The 17,880-nt window shown below is 37.9% G+C and overlaps 1 protein-coding gene across 12 annotated transcripts in view; it reads left to right on the forward strand.

Moving 5' to 3' along the window:
* git1 (G protein-coupled receptor kinase interacting ArfGAP 1) overlaps window positions 1-17,880 on the forward strand; it is a 248,970-nt gene that overhangs the window by 216,824 nt on the left and 14,266 nt on the right. For 2 of the 12 annotated variants that reach the window (XM_059973326.1, XM_059973327.1), the window contains exons 13-16: window positions 611-762; window positions 8,328-8,480; window positions 13,965-14,213; window positions 15,320-15,430. In XM_059973326.1, the coding sequence (XP_059829309.1) occupies window positions 611-762; window positions 8,328-8,480; window positions 13,965-14,213; window positions 15,320-15,430 (665 nt within the window). Of the gene's footprint in view, window positions 1-610; window positions 763-8,327; window positions 8,481-13,577; window positions 13,935-13,964; window positions 14,214-15,319; window positions 15,456-17,880 lie in introns of those variants that run through there. The other 10 variants (XM_059973329.1, XM_059973330.1, XM_059973328.1 and 7 more) reach the window with 9 other exon arrangements.

A 17,880-nucleotide genomic window follows, 5' to 3' on the forward strand; every position in this document is an offset into this window, starting at 1 on the left:
GGTTTTGAGAGGAATGGACTGACAAGATTATGAATCAAAACCCTGTGGGTGCCTGTGAAAACCAGTTTATTGGTCTTGATCCAATATCATTGATTCTTGGTACTTTTTGCCAACATTTAATGGTGTTAATAATTTAAATATTATGTAGCTTTTTCTAACATTTCCTCTTTTGCACACTTCAATTAGTTCTACAAATAAACCTTATCTGTTTTCTTTGTATGGAAAATTATTTTTTTTCTGGCCAGAAAGGGGTTTAAATAAAACTTGTAAGTTCTGCCAGACTTTTTCTCCAGCTAAGATGTTTCATCTTAATTTGTTCAAACACCTGCAAACCGCTATCAGTACCTTGCACACTATAATTAAGACTCACCAAGGCAATGTGCCAGGCATGGTATACTGACATATCATTCAATCTGTGTGTAAATAGGTTGCTTCAAAGAGCAAGACTGGAATGGAAATACTGATGGATTTTCCCATTCTCCTCATGGGTTGTGTCAGCTCGGCACTTACAGTAGAATGTTGCCATCTTTTCTTGCTTCTGTAGGTGGCTATTATTTTACTCCATAAGCATTATATAGTTATAATATCAAGCTAACCTTTTTTTATTTAGAAACTGTAGATTATCTGCTGCGGAACCAGAATGACCGTCCTGACAGTGATTTTGGAGATGATCAGCATGATTATGATAGTGTAGCTTCGGATGAGGACACAGACGCTGAATTGCACCGAAACGCATCCTCGTCGAGAAACAATAGAGCTAAGGTGAGCAGTGAAAATCTGGAATTGGGACTTGATTTTCAATCAGAGCTATAGCTTTTTTTGTTTGTTTGGGAGCAGTTGCAACGTTTTTAACACTTGGTTCTTTTTTAAGTGGCTTTCCATATCTGGGTTTTTCCAAGAGGATAAGCATTGGATATCTTTGCTCCTGAACCTGTTTTAAGTTCAAGTTCAATTGATTTTTATTCTACTGCACACATACTGACAAACAAAACAAAGTTTTTCTGGACCAAAGTCCGTCCGTCCGTACGCGCACGCGCGCGCGCACACACACACACACGCACACACACACATGCACACACACACACACACACACACACACACACACACACACACACACACACACACACACACGTCACTAGAGATAAATTAACAAATAACAAGGTGCATTTACGGCACAAGTTTTAAAAAGTAATTCAGAATATTGCTAGTAGCGTTTCATATGTGATGAGACCTGGGTGGCAGGGAGTTCAGTGGGACAGAAGCTGCTTCCCATCTTAACAATTCTTGTCTTAATGCTACAGTACCTCCTGCCTGATGGTAGCGGGTCAAAGGGATTGTTGGACAAATGAGAGGGATAAAGTAACAGGTCTTTAAATATTTCCTCTTCCTACGTGAATATTGAGAGAAGATCATATCTGAGGGTATCTGTAAATTTATACCTTTCTAGCATACATTACCTCACTAAAGCCATTTTATTTTACGTTGCTGTGTGATCTTGAAACAAATTTAGTTGGGTTTTTGGGAAAATAGGACAGCTGATCAAGTTCAAAGTAAATTATCAAAGTACACATGTCATCATATACAATTCTGAGGTTTGTTTTCTTGTGGGCAAACACAGTAAATCCAAGAAACACAATGAAAGACTGCACCCAAAGGGACAGACAGACAACCAATGTGCAAAGGACAACAAACTACAAATATGAAAGAGAAAAATAATAGTAAATAAACAAACAATAAATGTTAAGAATGTGAGATGAAGAATCCTAGAATGTCAGTACATAAGGTTGTGGGAACAGTTCAGTGATGGGGCAATTATAAAACAAATATGCCTATTTGTGCCCTTAATGGATGTATTTAAATTGAGGTTTGATATCAGTCATTCATTAATAACTTTTCCTGCCATGAATTTAAATATTTTGTTATCAAGAGATTTTGTATGTAATCTATAAATAATCACAAAATTGAATGGTTTAGTTCAGGGGTCAGCAACCTTTACCACTGAAAGAGCCATATGGACCCATTTCCCACAGAAAAGAAAACTCTGGGAGCCACAAAACCCGTTTGACATTTAAAATGAAATAACACTGCATACAACGGTTTTTTTTTTGCCTTTATGCTATGTATAAACAAACTATAATGTGTTGCATTTATGAAATTGATGAACTCCTGCAGAGAAAACGAAATTACATTTCTGCATGCAACAAAAACATTTTGAACTCCAAAGAAAAGACGTTGGGTTGAAGGTTACTCCATAGTTAGCCTACCTTGGATCGAAAAATTAAAAGAAATCGCGCACTGGCGGGTGTCAGGCATTGGCAGTGGTGATGTATATTAATAGCGATAAAAAACACGTTGTAGCGGTGTGCTACACGCAGCGCTAAAATAACGACACTGTAGTCAAAGATAACTTTATTCGAACTAAACAGCCTTGCTTTAAAGCCTCCCTCAACCCACCTCCCCGTGGGCGCGGATGCTCCAAAAGACACGTACTCACAAACCCCCGTAAGCTATCTCCCTTAGCCGGAACGGTGGCTAATTGTGAGCCGGTTCGGATGTGCCAGGAAATGGGGTCGCCACAACGTTTTATTTAGATTGTACAAGATCACCATAATCTTCAAATTCCGAATTACATTTCAAAAACTAACAAACCACGGGGAGCCGCAGCACAGAGATGAAAGAGTTGCATGCAGCTCCGGAGCCGTGGGTTGCCGACCCCTGGTTTAGTTTCAACCATGCAAGGATATAGTTGCAACAAAGTGTAGTAAAGGACAGAAGGTTGAATCCACTGATAGTGAGTTTGTGATATGAAGGGCAACTAAACCAGTAACACCTTAGTATCAACTTTAGAAAAATTAGAGGCTTTATTGAAGCAAATTAACTTCTTACAGGGCTTCACAAGTTTAAAAATATAAGTATAATGTTTCATCTGGCTGTGGAATTGACCACAAAGATTCAGTCTCAAAATAAAAGATTGACCATTGTGGAAAAGATGAGGGCATTATTTTTTACTCAGAAGCAATGGATCTTTTGTTATAATGGTGGTTCAGTTACTGTGTATATTCAAGAAAGCTCAATAGACTTTCCAGTATAAAGGGAATCAACACTCATGAGTGACATTCAGATCTGAAAAGTAAATAAATATCTGAGGTCAATGAAAGAAGAAATCAGCTTTCAAGTAAAAGTTCACTTGTGATCTTTATGAATAACTAACTGATATTTTTATATTCTAACCCCTAAAGATTGGCACTCTGCACAATTTTATGTAGGTGTTAAACATGGACAAACTAAAATGATTTTATGTTGATAATATTAAAAAATATGTTAAGGGATTGATATAAAAATAGTTTACTTTGACTTAATTTTTAGTCATTTAGGTCCTACAGAGCCTCATAAGTTTTGTATCAGTGCATATATGGTACTGTGCAAAAGTCTTGGGCTCAAGCGGAATAAATTCCATAAAGCAAAAATGCTTTCAAAGTTAATCAAATAAAAAATTTCTCAATATGAAAAGAATTACTATAAAGAGCAGTAAACAGTAAAAAATAAAATAAATCAAAATTTTTTTGTAACCACACTTTTGCCTTTAAAATGGCATCAGTTATCTTGGGTACACTGCCATACTGTTTTATAAGAAACACTAATGAATCTGCAGATGCTGGAAATAAATAAAAAAACACAAAGTGCTAGCAGAACTCAGCAGGCCAGACAGCATCAATGGGAGGAGGTAATAATGATGTTTCGGGCCGAAACCCTTCATCAGGAGTGAAGTAACATGGCATGGTCGAGGGGGGATAAGAAGTTGGGGGAGGGATAAAGTAGAGAGCTGGGAAGTGATAGGTTGGAGGGAAATGGGCGGGGGGGGAAGGTGGAGAATTATGGGAAATAAAAGAGAAAGAAAGGTAGGGCTGGGGGTTGAGATTATAGTGAGGGGGAGAAAAGACAGAGAAAGAGAACCAGACTAAAATAATAGATAGGGATGGGGGTAAGGGTGGGGGTCAGGGGTATCAACGGAGGTCAGTGAGTTGGATGTTCATGCCAGCAGGAAGGAGGCTACCTAGGCAGGAGATAAGGTATTGCTCCATCGACCTGCGTGTGGCCTCATCTTGACGGTAGAGGCGGCCATGGACAGACATGGAGAGTGGGAGTGATCCCACCACCAACCACATCTTCCCCTCCCCCCACCACTCTCGGCTTTCCGCAGGGATCACTCCCTACGCGACTCCCTTGTCCATTCATCTCCCCCCCATCTCCCCCCAGGACCTCCCTCCGGGCACTCATCCCTGCAAACAGAAGAAGTACTACACCTGCCCCCACACTTCTTCCCTCACCACCATCCCAGGCCCCAGACAGTCCTTTCAGGTGAGGCTCCACTTCACCTGCGAGTCAACTGGGTGATATACTGCATTCGGTGCTCCCGATGTGGCCATTTATACATTGGGGAGACCCGCCACAGACTGGGAGACAGTTTCGCCAAACACTGGCGCTCGGTCCTCGAGCAGTGCCGGGATCTCCCTGTGGCCACACACTTCAATTCCACAGACCACTCCCACTCTGACAAAACTTCTTCAGACAGTAGAGGGTGTACTAAGTTCCAGTGGTTTCTGTAAGTTCAGAGTTAATAACAATGCTGAACTACTTCCAATTTAAAAGGAACATCAGTTTGATGTAACTCTGCTCTGCTACACTCATTTTCCGTGCCCGACCACTGCATTTCTGGTCCTCAACCTTGCCTGTTTTTTTTTCGCTCCTTCAGAAGAGTTTGGACAGAACATCCTGTCTGCTGTGCAATTTCTGCTTGGAAGAGACCTTCCTGATGCAGGATGACCATCTTGTGTCTTATTACTATGCTCATTCTTGCCATGGAGTAAGAATTTGTGATATAAAGGGTAAACTGTCACGTCTGCCACACCTTCACCTTTTAGTTTGGGTGTCCTTCGAGTACTCTACACCTGTTTCTGTTTCAGTTAAATCCATTTAGTTCCTTCAACACTGATCTGGAGCATCTTGTTTGTTATCTTTGTTTAATCATACACTAGGCTATACACCTACAATGTAATCAAGTTTTTATTTGAAAAGTTATTACTTAATATATTACTTAAATGAAATACAAACATTTTTACTGACAATTAATTTTTTTGGAAAATAAATGGATATTAAATTTTCTCTCTTCTACTGACACTAATGCAGAAGACAAAATACAAACATCTAAAACAAAATTTATATTAAAAAATCTACTGTGCCTAAGACTTCTACACAGTACTACATGTTATCTAATTTGTTACTTTTTCAAGTTATGGGAATTGGCAGTTTTTTTTCTCTCAAACATCTTAAGTGCACGTATTAAGTGTGCATTAGCTATTGGAATTTTTGTAGACGTAGCTGGAATATGGCATTCTTCTCATACAATTGCTGAGAGATATTCTTCAACCATTCATTGCCTCAAACCTTTTGAGTCAGGGTATCTAAAGAAAATCTCAATGGTTCCATTCAGGTCAAATACAGATTTACTGTGCTTCTATCACAATATAGCTAATAGTTGATCTTTAGAGCTCAGTGACAGCAGTCAAGTTCTGCTGTCTAGTTTTTAAATTGCTGCACTTTGAGTAGTGGGTGAAGGCAAGTAAGCAGATTGAGCACTTGCAATGCTCTGATTTCTCTTGAGTTAACTTGCCTCAGATTCCTAAATGTTAGTTAACTAGCAGATACATTTAAATAGTTATCCTGATTTAACATAAAAGCTATTAGCATGGGTTGTATATCCAGTTTCATTCCCGATGTTCTTCAGCCCTTCTTGACAGCCTGAAAGGTTGCTGTTTTCAGCACTGCCAGCCTGTTCACTATTTTTTCTGTGCTCCAGTCCAAATACAGTAGAGCAGAAACATAAATGTGCTATGACAGGAACTGAAGTTTTTTTAATTCATCCCAAAAATAGAGTGCATATATATTGGACGCAGTTTTTTTCTGTGTCAAGAAATAGCATTCTTGTTAGTCACAGAAGGTAGTTTAGGTCTTATCCCAACATTTTTTTTAAGGTGTTATTTTTGTTATCTGTGTGAAACCAAGATTGAAGGTAGCAATTAAGAAACAGAAGGAAAACAGGTTTTAATGCCCCTATATTGTGTTTGCAAGAATTTTATAAATGGGCCATTTAAATGTTTTGGTGCATTACCTTTTTTTTTTGGTGCTAGTTACATGTGCTACAAAAAATCAAGGGCCTGGATAATTTCATTACATTTTAACTTTTGCAGATATGCATATTGAGATATTCTCCCATTATGAATAAAAATAACAATAGCTTTCAGATTATTCTGTTGTTTTGATGCTTTTTAGGTTTTCAGTTATATTGAACTGAATTGAGATTATCCCCAGTTATTTTATGGATCTGATTGGCTTGAAAGTGAGAGTTTATCTCTAATCCATGTGATCTTATTTATGCAGCTTCTGAGAGTTCCAATATGCACTGTTACTCATTCTTTGCATTTTTGATCCATGTTTAACAACAATAAAAGAGTAACGGGGAGCTTTTTAATTTACAAATGCGCAGACCTTAATCATATTGAAAATCCTATTTGGGAGGTATTGGAGAGCTGGCTGGTTATGTCACGAGCATAATATATGAGCAAGTGTTGCTATTTAAAGCTTAAAGGAATTTCATCAAGTTTACTTGATCTTGTCCAAATAATGATGTTTTGAAGATTGTATTATCAATCCTGATCAATAGAAATTAGTTTAAAATTTTGGCCTATTTGCATATAAATGTAATAATCGGGAGCTTGAGTAGCCCTCTTGCCTCCTGAAGTCTTCTCTACCATTTAAAGATATTACTGACCTGATTGTAACCTTGAACTCTGCAATATTGTCTACAGAGTTAACTTTTCACCTTGCTGCTCTACTGCCGTTGCCCTTCGGGGAGGTGAATCTAGGGGTGGCGGTCTCAGGAAGAAAATGTTTTGCCTTGTCCAATCATTTATGATAAAGATCTTTCTTTTAAAAAGAAACCGCATGTGGTATTCTTCCCACTTGCACCAGGATCTTCTACTTCTTGTTCACACACCCCCTCATTCTATTACAGTATAGTACAGTCCAATCTTTCAAATGATAAGCTCATTCCAGGCATTCGTCTGATAGATCTTCTCCAAACTGTTTCTAACCCATTAACATCTGTCCTTAAAGGGACCAAGATGAAAATAATATATCATGGGTGCTCTCACCAATGCCCTATATGACATGAGTTTAACTTTACTATTTATTTATTCACTTTTGTATTATTTCTTAGTAAGCAAGTACACTTTGACCTACTAAGATTCCTTAGTGCAATTCACTGACGTAAAATTAATTCTTCCAAATTTCCTCTTTGTGAGTGAAGAGGGAATTTGGAATAAATAATTTTATTTCAAAGCAACTGCACCAAGCTTTGCTGATGGTGATACTGATTTTGAACGTGCTGTGGTGGGGGGTGGGGGAGGTGGAGAAACATTTTCATGGTGCTTGAAATGTTGAGCTGTGATAAAAATCAACATTTTTTCAACACTGCACTGTTTACTCAGAAAATAGGAGTCAAAGTATGCCCCTCTTGCTTGCTGTGCCAATGAGATCATGAATTCGTTTTTTTTTAATCTAACCCAATATTCCTCAATGTATGTAATATCCACAAAATGTATTTTGAACTTAGTTTTTGATGACTGAACCTTCACAACATTCAGTGAAGAGTTTAATGTTGAAGAGGAATTGTCACAACAATCCTCTCCAAATGTGAGAGGGGAAATAAACCTCTTTAGTACTACTGCTGAACATCATAGTAACACTTTCACGCCATTTGTACTTCATTCCCTTTTTTTTTAAGTATCTTTATAGGCTACCTTTTATCAGTTACCCCAACAATTCTATTCTGCCATCTTTCTTCTCAAATAGTGGCCTTTATTCTACAAACAAATCGCAAGTCATTAACTCTAGGCCATACTTACTATTTCATTACAGAAAGGGCACACTCCCAACCCCAGTGCCACCCTTAATTTGTTGGTTCAAGAATTTGTGCCCATGAAACTTGGCTGTTCTTTAGTAATTAGTCACCTATAAAGAAATCCTTCATGAAGTTGATGGATGAAGATGGGGAAGAAACTATGATTCCATTGACCTAAAGGAAGACAGAAAAGAAAGAAAGTTGAAAATGAGCACAGGTGTAAGTGCTATGAACATGTGGTCTTTCTTTCAGTTACTGTAATGCAAATGACAGCTGCAGTTTTGGATTTGGTATTTTGGTTCATTACTTGAGTAAAGTGATTGTTCACACTGTTCTACAAAAAGAAACATCTCCTTTTAATCTCTAGAGCATGGATTCATCTGACTTGTCAGATGGTCCCATAACACTGCAGGAGTATTTGGAAGTGAAGAAAGCTTTGGCTGCATCTGAGGCCAAGGTTCAACAACTAATGAAAGTAAATAACAACCTAAGTGAGGAACTGCGCAGACTTCAGCTGCAGGTAAGTGGATATTAATTAGAAATCTAGTAGCAGAAAGGTTGTATTTTAATTATTTTAAGAGTACATGTATCAAAAAAAATTAATGCCCAGTAAATGGTAAATTTACGCTCTCAGAAGAACCTGTTTGACTTCATTGTTTCCTGATGAAGGGCAAGTTGTCACTTTTAATGAGTTGAGATCATTTGCCATCTGGATAAACAATGATTTCAAAAGTAGATATTTCCTGGGTATGTCAGGTTGATGTAATTGATTCATGTCTTCATCAATTAGACATATGGCATAAAAGCTAATAAGACTTTGTTTTGGAGCAGAGGTCTATTTCGATCTCCTTTGAGTACATATATGTGTATTGGTTCTCTGTCCTATGTATGTAACTTGTCTACGTTAAATATGATTTGACTTCATATTTTATCCAACTGCTCCTGCTTGGCTGCTTTCTATAATTACAAAGCCCCTCCTTTGTTTTGTATCAAAGTTAATCTCCAGAACAGGCTGCTGTATATCTTGTATTCATTTTGCCTGGGTCATACAATCTACCTTTCTAGTTCTGATGCCTACCTTGGACAATACGTTTGCACCTTAATGCTACAATCAGTCAAGGTAAAGTGTCCCAGTATGTGCTGGATTTGTAAACAAAAGCCACACTTCAGTTGAAGAGAAGAAAAGCTACACTAAGCCACTTGAGCATGAACAGATAATGCTTGGTTTATAGGCACTGCAAGCATTATTAACAGAAGAGATTCAGCAGATGCTGGAAATCCATTGTTAGACAAAATGCTGGAGGAATTCAGCAGGTCAGCTACCATTTATGAAGAGGAATAAATCGTCGAAGTTTCAGGTCAGGTCCCTTTATCTAAACTTGAAAGGAAGGGGGAAGAAGCCAGAATTGGAAAGTATGGGAGAGGAACAAGTGCAAACTGGCATTTGTTAGGTGAGACCAGATGAGGGAAAAGGTACTGTACTGCTGCAAATAAAAACAAATTTTATGACATATGAGTAATGATGAGCCTAATTCTGATGTGGGTCTTTATTGAGAGTGGGAAGGGGGCAGGGAGAAGATTTGGGGAAAGGGTAAGAGAGAGGAGAGAGCAGGGAGCACCAGAGAGACATTCTGTAATGATCAATAAACCAATTGTTTGGAATTAAATGACCTTGCCTGATGTCTCAGGGCTGGGTGTGTCTGCAGCCAAGCCAAACCCCCCCCCCCCCCCCCCCACCTCCAGCACTCCTCCTCTGTCACCTGTCCCATACCCTCCCACGGTGATCCACTTTTGCCATTCCCAACATCCTTTGCTCCTGCCAGATTTACAAACTCATTCTCTGCTCCACATTGACAAACATAGTTCTGTGCAAAAGTCTTAGGCACCCCAGCTGCATAAGTGACAGAGTAATTTAAGTGGTTGGAGGAGAGGGAAATGAAGTGAGATACTGGAGTGATAGGTGGAAAAGGAACAGGGCTGAAGAAGAAATCCGATAGGAGTGGAGAGTGGACCACTGGGGAAGGAGGAGGGGCACCAAAGGGAGATGAGGAGAAGAGAGGGGGTAAGAGGGGAGTGAAAATGGCGAATGGAAAAAGGGGGGGAGACAAAATTAGAGAAATAGGTGTTCATGCCATCAGATGACAGCTTTGTTTCTTTAATTCCTGTGATCTACTCAAATATTTACTAGAGTCACCTTCTTGTTCACTCCTGCTGCCCCCCCCCCACAAAAACAACTATTCTTATCTAATGGTGTGCACGGTCCCTGTCCCTGTATTAGCTAATGCCATCTGTTTAGGGTTTTGTTCTTCCATATGGACGTGAGCTAATTACGGATGAGCCTTTTAAATTTATCACTGCTGCATGCTGTTAAACCTTAGGAAGTCTTCCCTTTGATGGTATTTGGTCCATTTTGCTTTACAACTTCTGCAGTGTTTGATCTTGATATGCTGTGCTTAATATGAAGCTGAAGATGATATTACACAGACAGTAAAGTTTAGCTTTCCACTGTTTTCTCAACCTTCCTTGCCATTATAAACATGCTATACTATAACCAAAGTCTGTGCTGTCACTTCATTTTGGAAAATTGTTTTCTTTTTAAACTGTAGCTTTTCACAATGCAAGAAAATTAATGGCTTGATAGCTTAAGCTCCTGGGTTATGCCAGAGTATCAGTAGGAAACTTTAGCTACATTCTTAATTAAATCCATTCTAGAAGCTAGGCCATTCCAAAACAAGTACACAAGTTTTAAATCTTCACCACAAGTAAAGTTAATGAGGGAAATTTTCTTTTTCCTTTAAAGCTTTGCCATCAAACATAAAAGTAAGTGTTTCTGTAGCCTATTAGTCACTGGAATATTGGCTCTATACTGTTGTTAATTTGTTTTGCCTCACTGCCAATTTTCCAAAACAGCATGTCAGAATCAGGTTTAATATTGCTGACATATGTCATGAAATTTGTTGTTTTACAGCAGTAGTACATTGCAGTAAATAAAAAATACTATAAATGACAAAAGTCCATATATACGGTTTATAATTTTTAATAAGTAGTGCAAAAAGATCGCAAAAATAGTGAGCTAGTGTTCATGGGTTAGTTAGTACATTGTCCATTCAGAAACCTGATGTTGGAGGGGAAGCTGTTCCTAAAACATTGAATGTATCTTCAGGCTCCTGTACCTCTTTAATGGTAGCAATAAGAAGAGAGCATGACCTTGGTGATGGGGGTCCTTGATGATGGATGCATTTGAGGCATTGCTTTTGAGGATATCATCGAAGCTGAGGAGGCCAGTGCCCATGATGGAGCTGGCTGAGTTTGCAACGTTCTGCAGTTTTTTCTAATCCTATGGCCCTTCCATACCAGACAGTGATGCAGCCAGTTAGAATGCCTTGATTAGTAATTGGTCTTGCGGCTTGAAACTTGAAACCTGGGTGTGGTCTGCAGTTGACTCAAATTGAGAAGGAAATTCTGGAAACCCGATCCACAGAAATTATCCTTAGGGCAGCACCAGCACTGACAACTGTGAAGGGTGTGTAATCTATTTTCCCCACTTCTGATTGAAGAAAGTTGGTGTCAAGGATGAACCTATCTGACATTTCCTTTTTGTAATTCAGTTTTAGGTAATACACCAATTCTGGGCAGATGATCAACGTATGAACTATTTGTGTTATAGATTCATTATTTGTTTAATAGCTATTGCTGTAATAATTACATTAAAATTGGAAACGTGTTAAAATCCTCCCCACACTCATGTCAGTAAGAATCTAATTGCAAGAACTTATTACCACCTCCTGTTTACTACAAAGAATATCACCAGGTATGCAAATACCAGGTGGTATACTTAGTCTTAAAGGACAGACCTGTACTTCCTGAAAGGCAGTAAACCAGACAGCATTAATAGGCAGTTAATGTCCATTAAGTAATGGGCAGTTGCTTGTATTTTCGATAGGGATGTTGATAGTTTTCAGTGTGCTGGAAGAAACAGTAATGCTAAATGGAAGCTGCCAGCTCACTGGATCTTTGAGTATGTGCCAAACGAAGTCTTTTTATTTTAATGCTATTGCCCATTCTATTTCCACTATATTGTGAAGAGTGAGCAGTTTGATGCATATACCAGTATTTTGGTCATCAGTTTACTTACCATATCTGCCACTTGAAAATAATTAACTGATAATTCCAGTTATTAACTGTCTTTGAAATACTTTTTTAAATATGACTTTTGTTTATAAACTTGTATATTTGCCAGGAATTTTGTTGATAATTTTAAATTTTAGTTTCAAGATTTATTGCAATATTGTATAGTATTCATTTACATTCTGAAATAACTTGTATTTTTTGTTTTGTTTTAATAGTAATTATATAATGGGGCAGACTTTACAGTTCTAACCATGTTTACTTGCAAATAAAGTGAGGGCTTTGTCAATTGGATAGTGACAAGTTGTAAGGAAAGCCAGTATGGCGCTTTAGCAGCAAAAATCTGTTGGGATAACGTTGGTTGTGGGGTCAAGAAAAGAACGAGTCCACAAAGATTTTGTTTTTTAAAAATATCCCTCCACTATCCAGTTAAACCACAGATGAGTGTTTCAGAAATGCATAAAACTCTTTGACTTCTAATCTTTAAAAATTCTAAAAGGTAGGTAAATAATCTAAAACAATTTTAAATATCATTTAAGAACTCTTAATTTAAAAGCTTTAATTCTACTTCACAACACTTGCTTCTGTCCCTCACATCCATTTCCCTCCAATTGTCGAACTACACTTCATTCTCTCTAAGCACTGGGGAACTTCTACCATAAGGGCTTGTAAAGACAAAGCTCAGTTAGCAAATCAGTGAGTTGCATCATTTGGATTTCTGCACTAATGTTTGTGCAGATATCCTAAAGAAGTTAAATAGCTACTTTTGCTGACATTTTCATGCAAAATCCGAGCTGAGTGGCTAAACAGAAGTTTCTGGCAAAGAAGTAGATTGCTGTAGTACATGGACTTTCAGATATTCTTCATAATTAATGTTAATTCTGAAGAATTGGGTCACATAACCTTCAGCTTTAACAAAAATTACAGAAGACAAGAAATCTTGTACTGATTTGTACCAGTTTGCCCTTCTTTCTATTAGGCCATCCATCTTATTCAACATCTTTATTTCCATCACCATGAACATGTTCACTGATTTGAATATTTTCATTACTGAAGAGTCAGCAGAAAATGAGCAACTTGCAAATAAACAGGCACCATGAGCATTTAACCAGAGTGTGACTCCTCCTGTAACTTTATAAATAGATTTGAATATTGAGTCTATCAGATTTCAGTTCTGAGAATCTATTTCTCTCTTGTCCACACTGCCTTGCCATTTTATATTTGGTTTGTACATCCAAAATAATCATGGTAGAACAGAATAGAAATTGATTTCTTAAAAAGGTACATGAATGAGATGAAAAGGAAGGGCATAAAATGCAGTGCACAAGAGTTGAGGACAATGTTAAATTTATAAGTTAACAGTTGTGCACCAGTGATCAGTGCCTGTGTATTGTATTTTTGCTCAGTGACATCTCTCAATGCTATTTTGAAATCAACAAATGTTAAAAGTTGGCACTAATGACCAGTTTTATTTAATTTTTGTTTGCAGAGGTTGACTATCCTGATCAAATTGCCATTGAGAGAAACAGTGCCCATATTTCCATGAGAATATGAACTGACACTTTTGCTTTGCCCAATGCCTCAAATATTTTAAGCATCCCTAGCCTGTGTGGCTATTGGTCTGGAAAAATGGTTATGAAGTAGAATTTTGTACACAACCACACAAATAGTTAATAAGCTTTGATTTCTACCTGTGAAAATCCAACTCTGAAATATAAAATAACATTTAGTGATCATGGCAAAAGTACTGAATCTTACTCCTCTACATTTTTCTATATTACACATCACTGTCAAATTTTTAATAAAAATGTTTAAATTGTGCAATTAATGATTGAAGGCGGGGCCTTAATAAATATTAAATTACTATTTTTTTAAGATGTTGTGGATCTCTTTCATTACATGTCAGATTAACAAACTGCAGACAGAGAATGCACAAATGAAGCAACAAACTCCTAGTCTGCATCCATCATCAGCTGCCAGTGACCGCCAGGAGCTTGCCCCTCACACAAGTACAAATAGACGCGATCGGCAAGCTGTTTCCATGTATGAAACCAGATCTGGGCAGAAATCTTTTGGACAAACTACCGATGATATTGTCACAAGACTTCAGCCTTTGGACTGCAGTGTGAGTTAATGCTTGCAAAATAGATTTAATTTCACACTTAAAGCATATTGACCTTTACTAACTCATCAGTGCTTAATCATTACCAACAAAGCTAAGAAATCTCTTCAGTTTATGGTAAAAACAGGAAGGCAGCTACTCCCTTGCCCTTTAAATCAATTTAACTACAATATTTAAATGTCTCAACTTAACTAAAGGACATTAACTGATAAAATTAAATTATTACTTCTGGTTGAGTTTAGCTGCGTTTTCAAATTTAAAATGGCCTAGTGCAAGGTTGACTCATTAAGATAAACAAATGTTGTAAGATTTTAGCTAATCCTTGAATTGACTTTCTTCTGATTCACCTAGGTGAATAATAAATGTAAATTTGAGAAAGGAGCTTTATCCTGTCACTTATCATAGGAACCTATACTGTTTCTATGCCATTTGGGAACTGGAATGAAATCCAATGGCATCCAACAGTAATGTGAATGTTGGTCATTGGCAGTTCTGGTCCAGTCATTGAGTGTGGAGAACAAAATTTGCGCTAAATCAGCTGGATACTGTAAGCTCACAAATATTTGCAGTGGGTGATGAGGTGGGTGGCAGGAAAAGTGTACAGTTGCATTATCTGTAGAAAAAGGATTGTTTGAATCCTGGTATTACAAATATAAACTATGCACTTAAGGTTCAGGGTGTGTACTAACACTTACTGTGTCAATTCATTTTTTTGGGTGGGAGAAACTGATTTTTTTGCTGTTGATGCACAAAGCCTTCAAGAAAATTGAGGCCAGAGAACATTTAAATCATAGAGTGAATACTGTTTTGAGACCTTCAATAAGGGATATTGCATTGATTCATTTTAAGGCTTTGCATTAATGTTGCTTCATTTGTGCTATGATGTTCTATTAATTCATTATGCATGTTGCATTAACAGAATTCACAATCTGCCAGTAGATCTTACGTGAGATAACTTTGTTTGACACTGTCAGCATGAAATTGTTTAACCAATATGTTTCTACAAACCTGCAAATTGTCTGTAGCAAGTTATATGCATGGTTTATTTTTGAAAGTTCATTAATGTCTATGTGCATGCCATTGTTTACACTGTCCCTTCCATGTTACAGATTCGCAGGGGTGTCTCCGTGACCTCTGTACCCTTTCCCTTCTCTGCACAGCATTCCTGTTCACAGGACTGCGGCAGATCCGTGGTTAAGTACCATCTCAGTTGGGCTCAAGTAAGAAGGGACAGAAAGGATTCCAGCAAGTGCCCTGGGCTCATGTATCCATGCCTTTTGCATGGATTTGTTCCTTCTGCTATATAACCTTGGCTTCTATTTTCCTTTCAAAAATGGGAGGCTCTTTTTTTGGAATGCCTATGTCAAAAAAAATCCGATCATATAATTCGTTAAAAATTTACAAAAAAGTATAATTCCACATTCCAATCAAGTTTATTGCAAGGTATGCTTCTATTTATTACTTATCAAAGTTCAGCACAAAATAGGCCCTTCTGCCAGCAACCCCTGGTATAACACTAGCCTAATCACAGGCCAATTTAGAACAGGGGTTCCCAACCTGGGGTTCACAGACCCTTTGCTTAATGGTACAGGTCCATGACATAAAAAAAAGGTTGGGAACCCCCGATTTAGGATGACCAATTAATCTACCAAACAATAGGCCTTTAGATCAGTTTGACTTGTATTAGCTTCTTTAGACCCTATGGAAATTCACCATTTGCAGTCCTCTAGTGTAAATGCAATCTAATGTGTTACAGATATACATATCTTGTCAAGTTGAAAGCATAATTTGTAACATTACAGTTGCAATGTTGAAAGACAATAATCCAAAAATGGTAGAGTTAAAAATCAAGCTTGGTCACTTAAGTGAACACAGAGAAACTTTACATGTTGCATTTCCCAGTAAAATTTGGTGCTGAAAATGATCTCCCGAACACTCCATTGTATATGGCATGCAGGGCCACATATAAAAGGAATCAAATGGATGTGCTTCTGTTCCCAAAAGCTGTTCCCCCCAATTCTAGCCAATTTCATAAATTCATATTTTGCCCTCCATCTTGACTAATTTATGACAAAGAACCCAATGATATTATGTTGTCTTCCACATATGTTGTCCAAGAGGCTTGATTTAGATTTAGACAAAGGGCAACGGCAAAACCTGTTTTTCTTATGTAATCAGAAAAAATTATCCAAAAGCATAAAATTAGAACTGTAAAATAATGTAAGTTCAACTGACTTTTCAAGACAGTTTGACTAATTTTGATTGTTAGACTATTAAAAGAAAAAGAGCGAAAGTGAGTAATGAAATTGTAGAACTTTTGAGGGGAAGATAGACTGAGGAGCTGAATAGATGTGCCTACAAACTACATATCCCTCTGGTTTGAGAAGATAACAGTTAACACTAAACTGATCAGGTATGAAGGTGTAATGTTTATGCATAAGGCTCACTGCTGTCTTTAAGTGAAGGAAATCTGCTTTTGTTTCCTATCTAATCAGTATGTCTCTGGGGCCCTAGCAATATATTTGACTCTTCACTGCCCTCTGAAATAGCCAACTCATGTTATACCAACTATGAAAACAACAAAGTGAACGACCTGTTCTTTGCACACTCAGCCATGTCAGACTAAGAAAACAATTTTCATTGCATCTTACCCACAGTCTCACCAGAATTGGATAAGCTGCTCCAAGCAACAGCTAGATGTAGGTACAATCCTATAAATGCAACTTTGGAGCAAATCCCGTTTCATCAAGCAGCCTTCCTGGCTGTCTTGACTCATGAGGGAAAGTGTCATAATTGCGTGCAGTCAGGAGGGTATTGCCCAGTGAGACATCAGCATTGACTTTGCTCAATTTCAGTTGGCCCATCAGTGAGCTGCTCTCACAACCTCTGGACTCACTTTCAAGCACTCTGCAGCTCATTTTCTTGATATTTGTTGCTTATTTATTTATTCTTCTTTTCTCGTTTTGTATTTGCAGTCTGTTGTTTTTGCATGTTGGTTGTTGTCTATCCTATTGGGGGTCATCTTTCATTGATTCTGTTGTGTTTCTTGTGTTTACTGCGAATGCCTGCAAGAAAATGAATCTCGGGGTAACACAGATGTACTTTCATAATCAATTTACTTTTGAGCTTTGATTTCAGACTGCAGTCAGTATAATGGTAACATATACTTACCATTAAGTATATTTCCTGCTGATTGGCAGCCTCAGTCTCTTTAACGAATACACCTCTATCATTGCACTTTAAACTGAGGGTAGCTCAACTACAGAAAGTACTTGTCTGTTGACCGCCCCCCTCCCCAACCTTTCTACCAGGAACAAGGCATAAGTCAGAAGTGTGATGAAATAGATCTCACTTACATTACTCAAGAAGCTAGATACCATCTGGGACTATAGAACCTGATTAAACTGGTCTGTCACATCCAATCCTACCTTCCTTCTGAATCCTATATAACTGGGGTGTGTACCATCTGCACTGCAGGAACTTCCTAAGGCTTCTTTGACCACACCACTGATGCCTGTCTCTACAGAAATGAACTCAGAAGGATTGTAATCATAGTATCAGATATAGAGAAGCACACCACCTACATTATCCTTTCCTACATTATTGTAAAGGCAAATCTAATAACTTCCTAACTAGTATCACAGGGAATGCAGTAGTTGAGAAGGTGGCT

Source organism: Hypanus sabinus, chromosome 6 (assembly GCF_030144855.1).
Source record: "Hypanus sabinus isolate sHypSab1 chromosome 6, sHypSab1.hap1, whole genome shotgun sequence".
Classification (NCBI taxonomy): domain Eukaryota; kingdom Metazoa; phylum Chordata; class Chondrichthyes; order Myliobatiformes; family Dasyatidae; genus Hypanus; species Hypanus sabinus.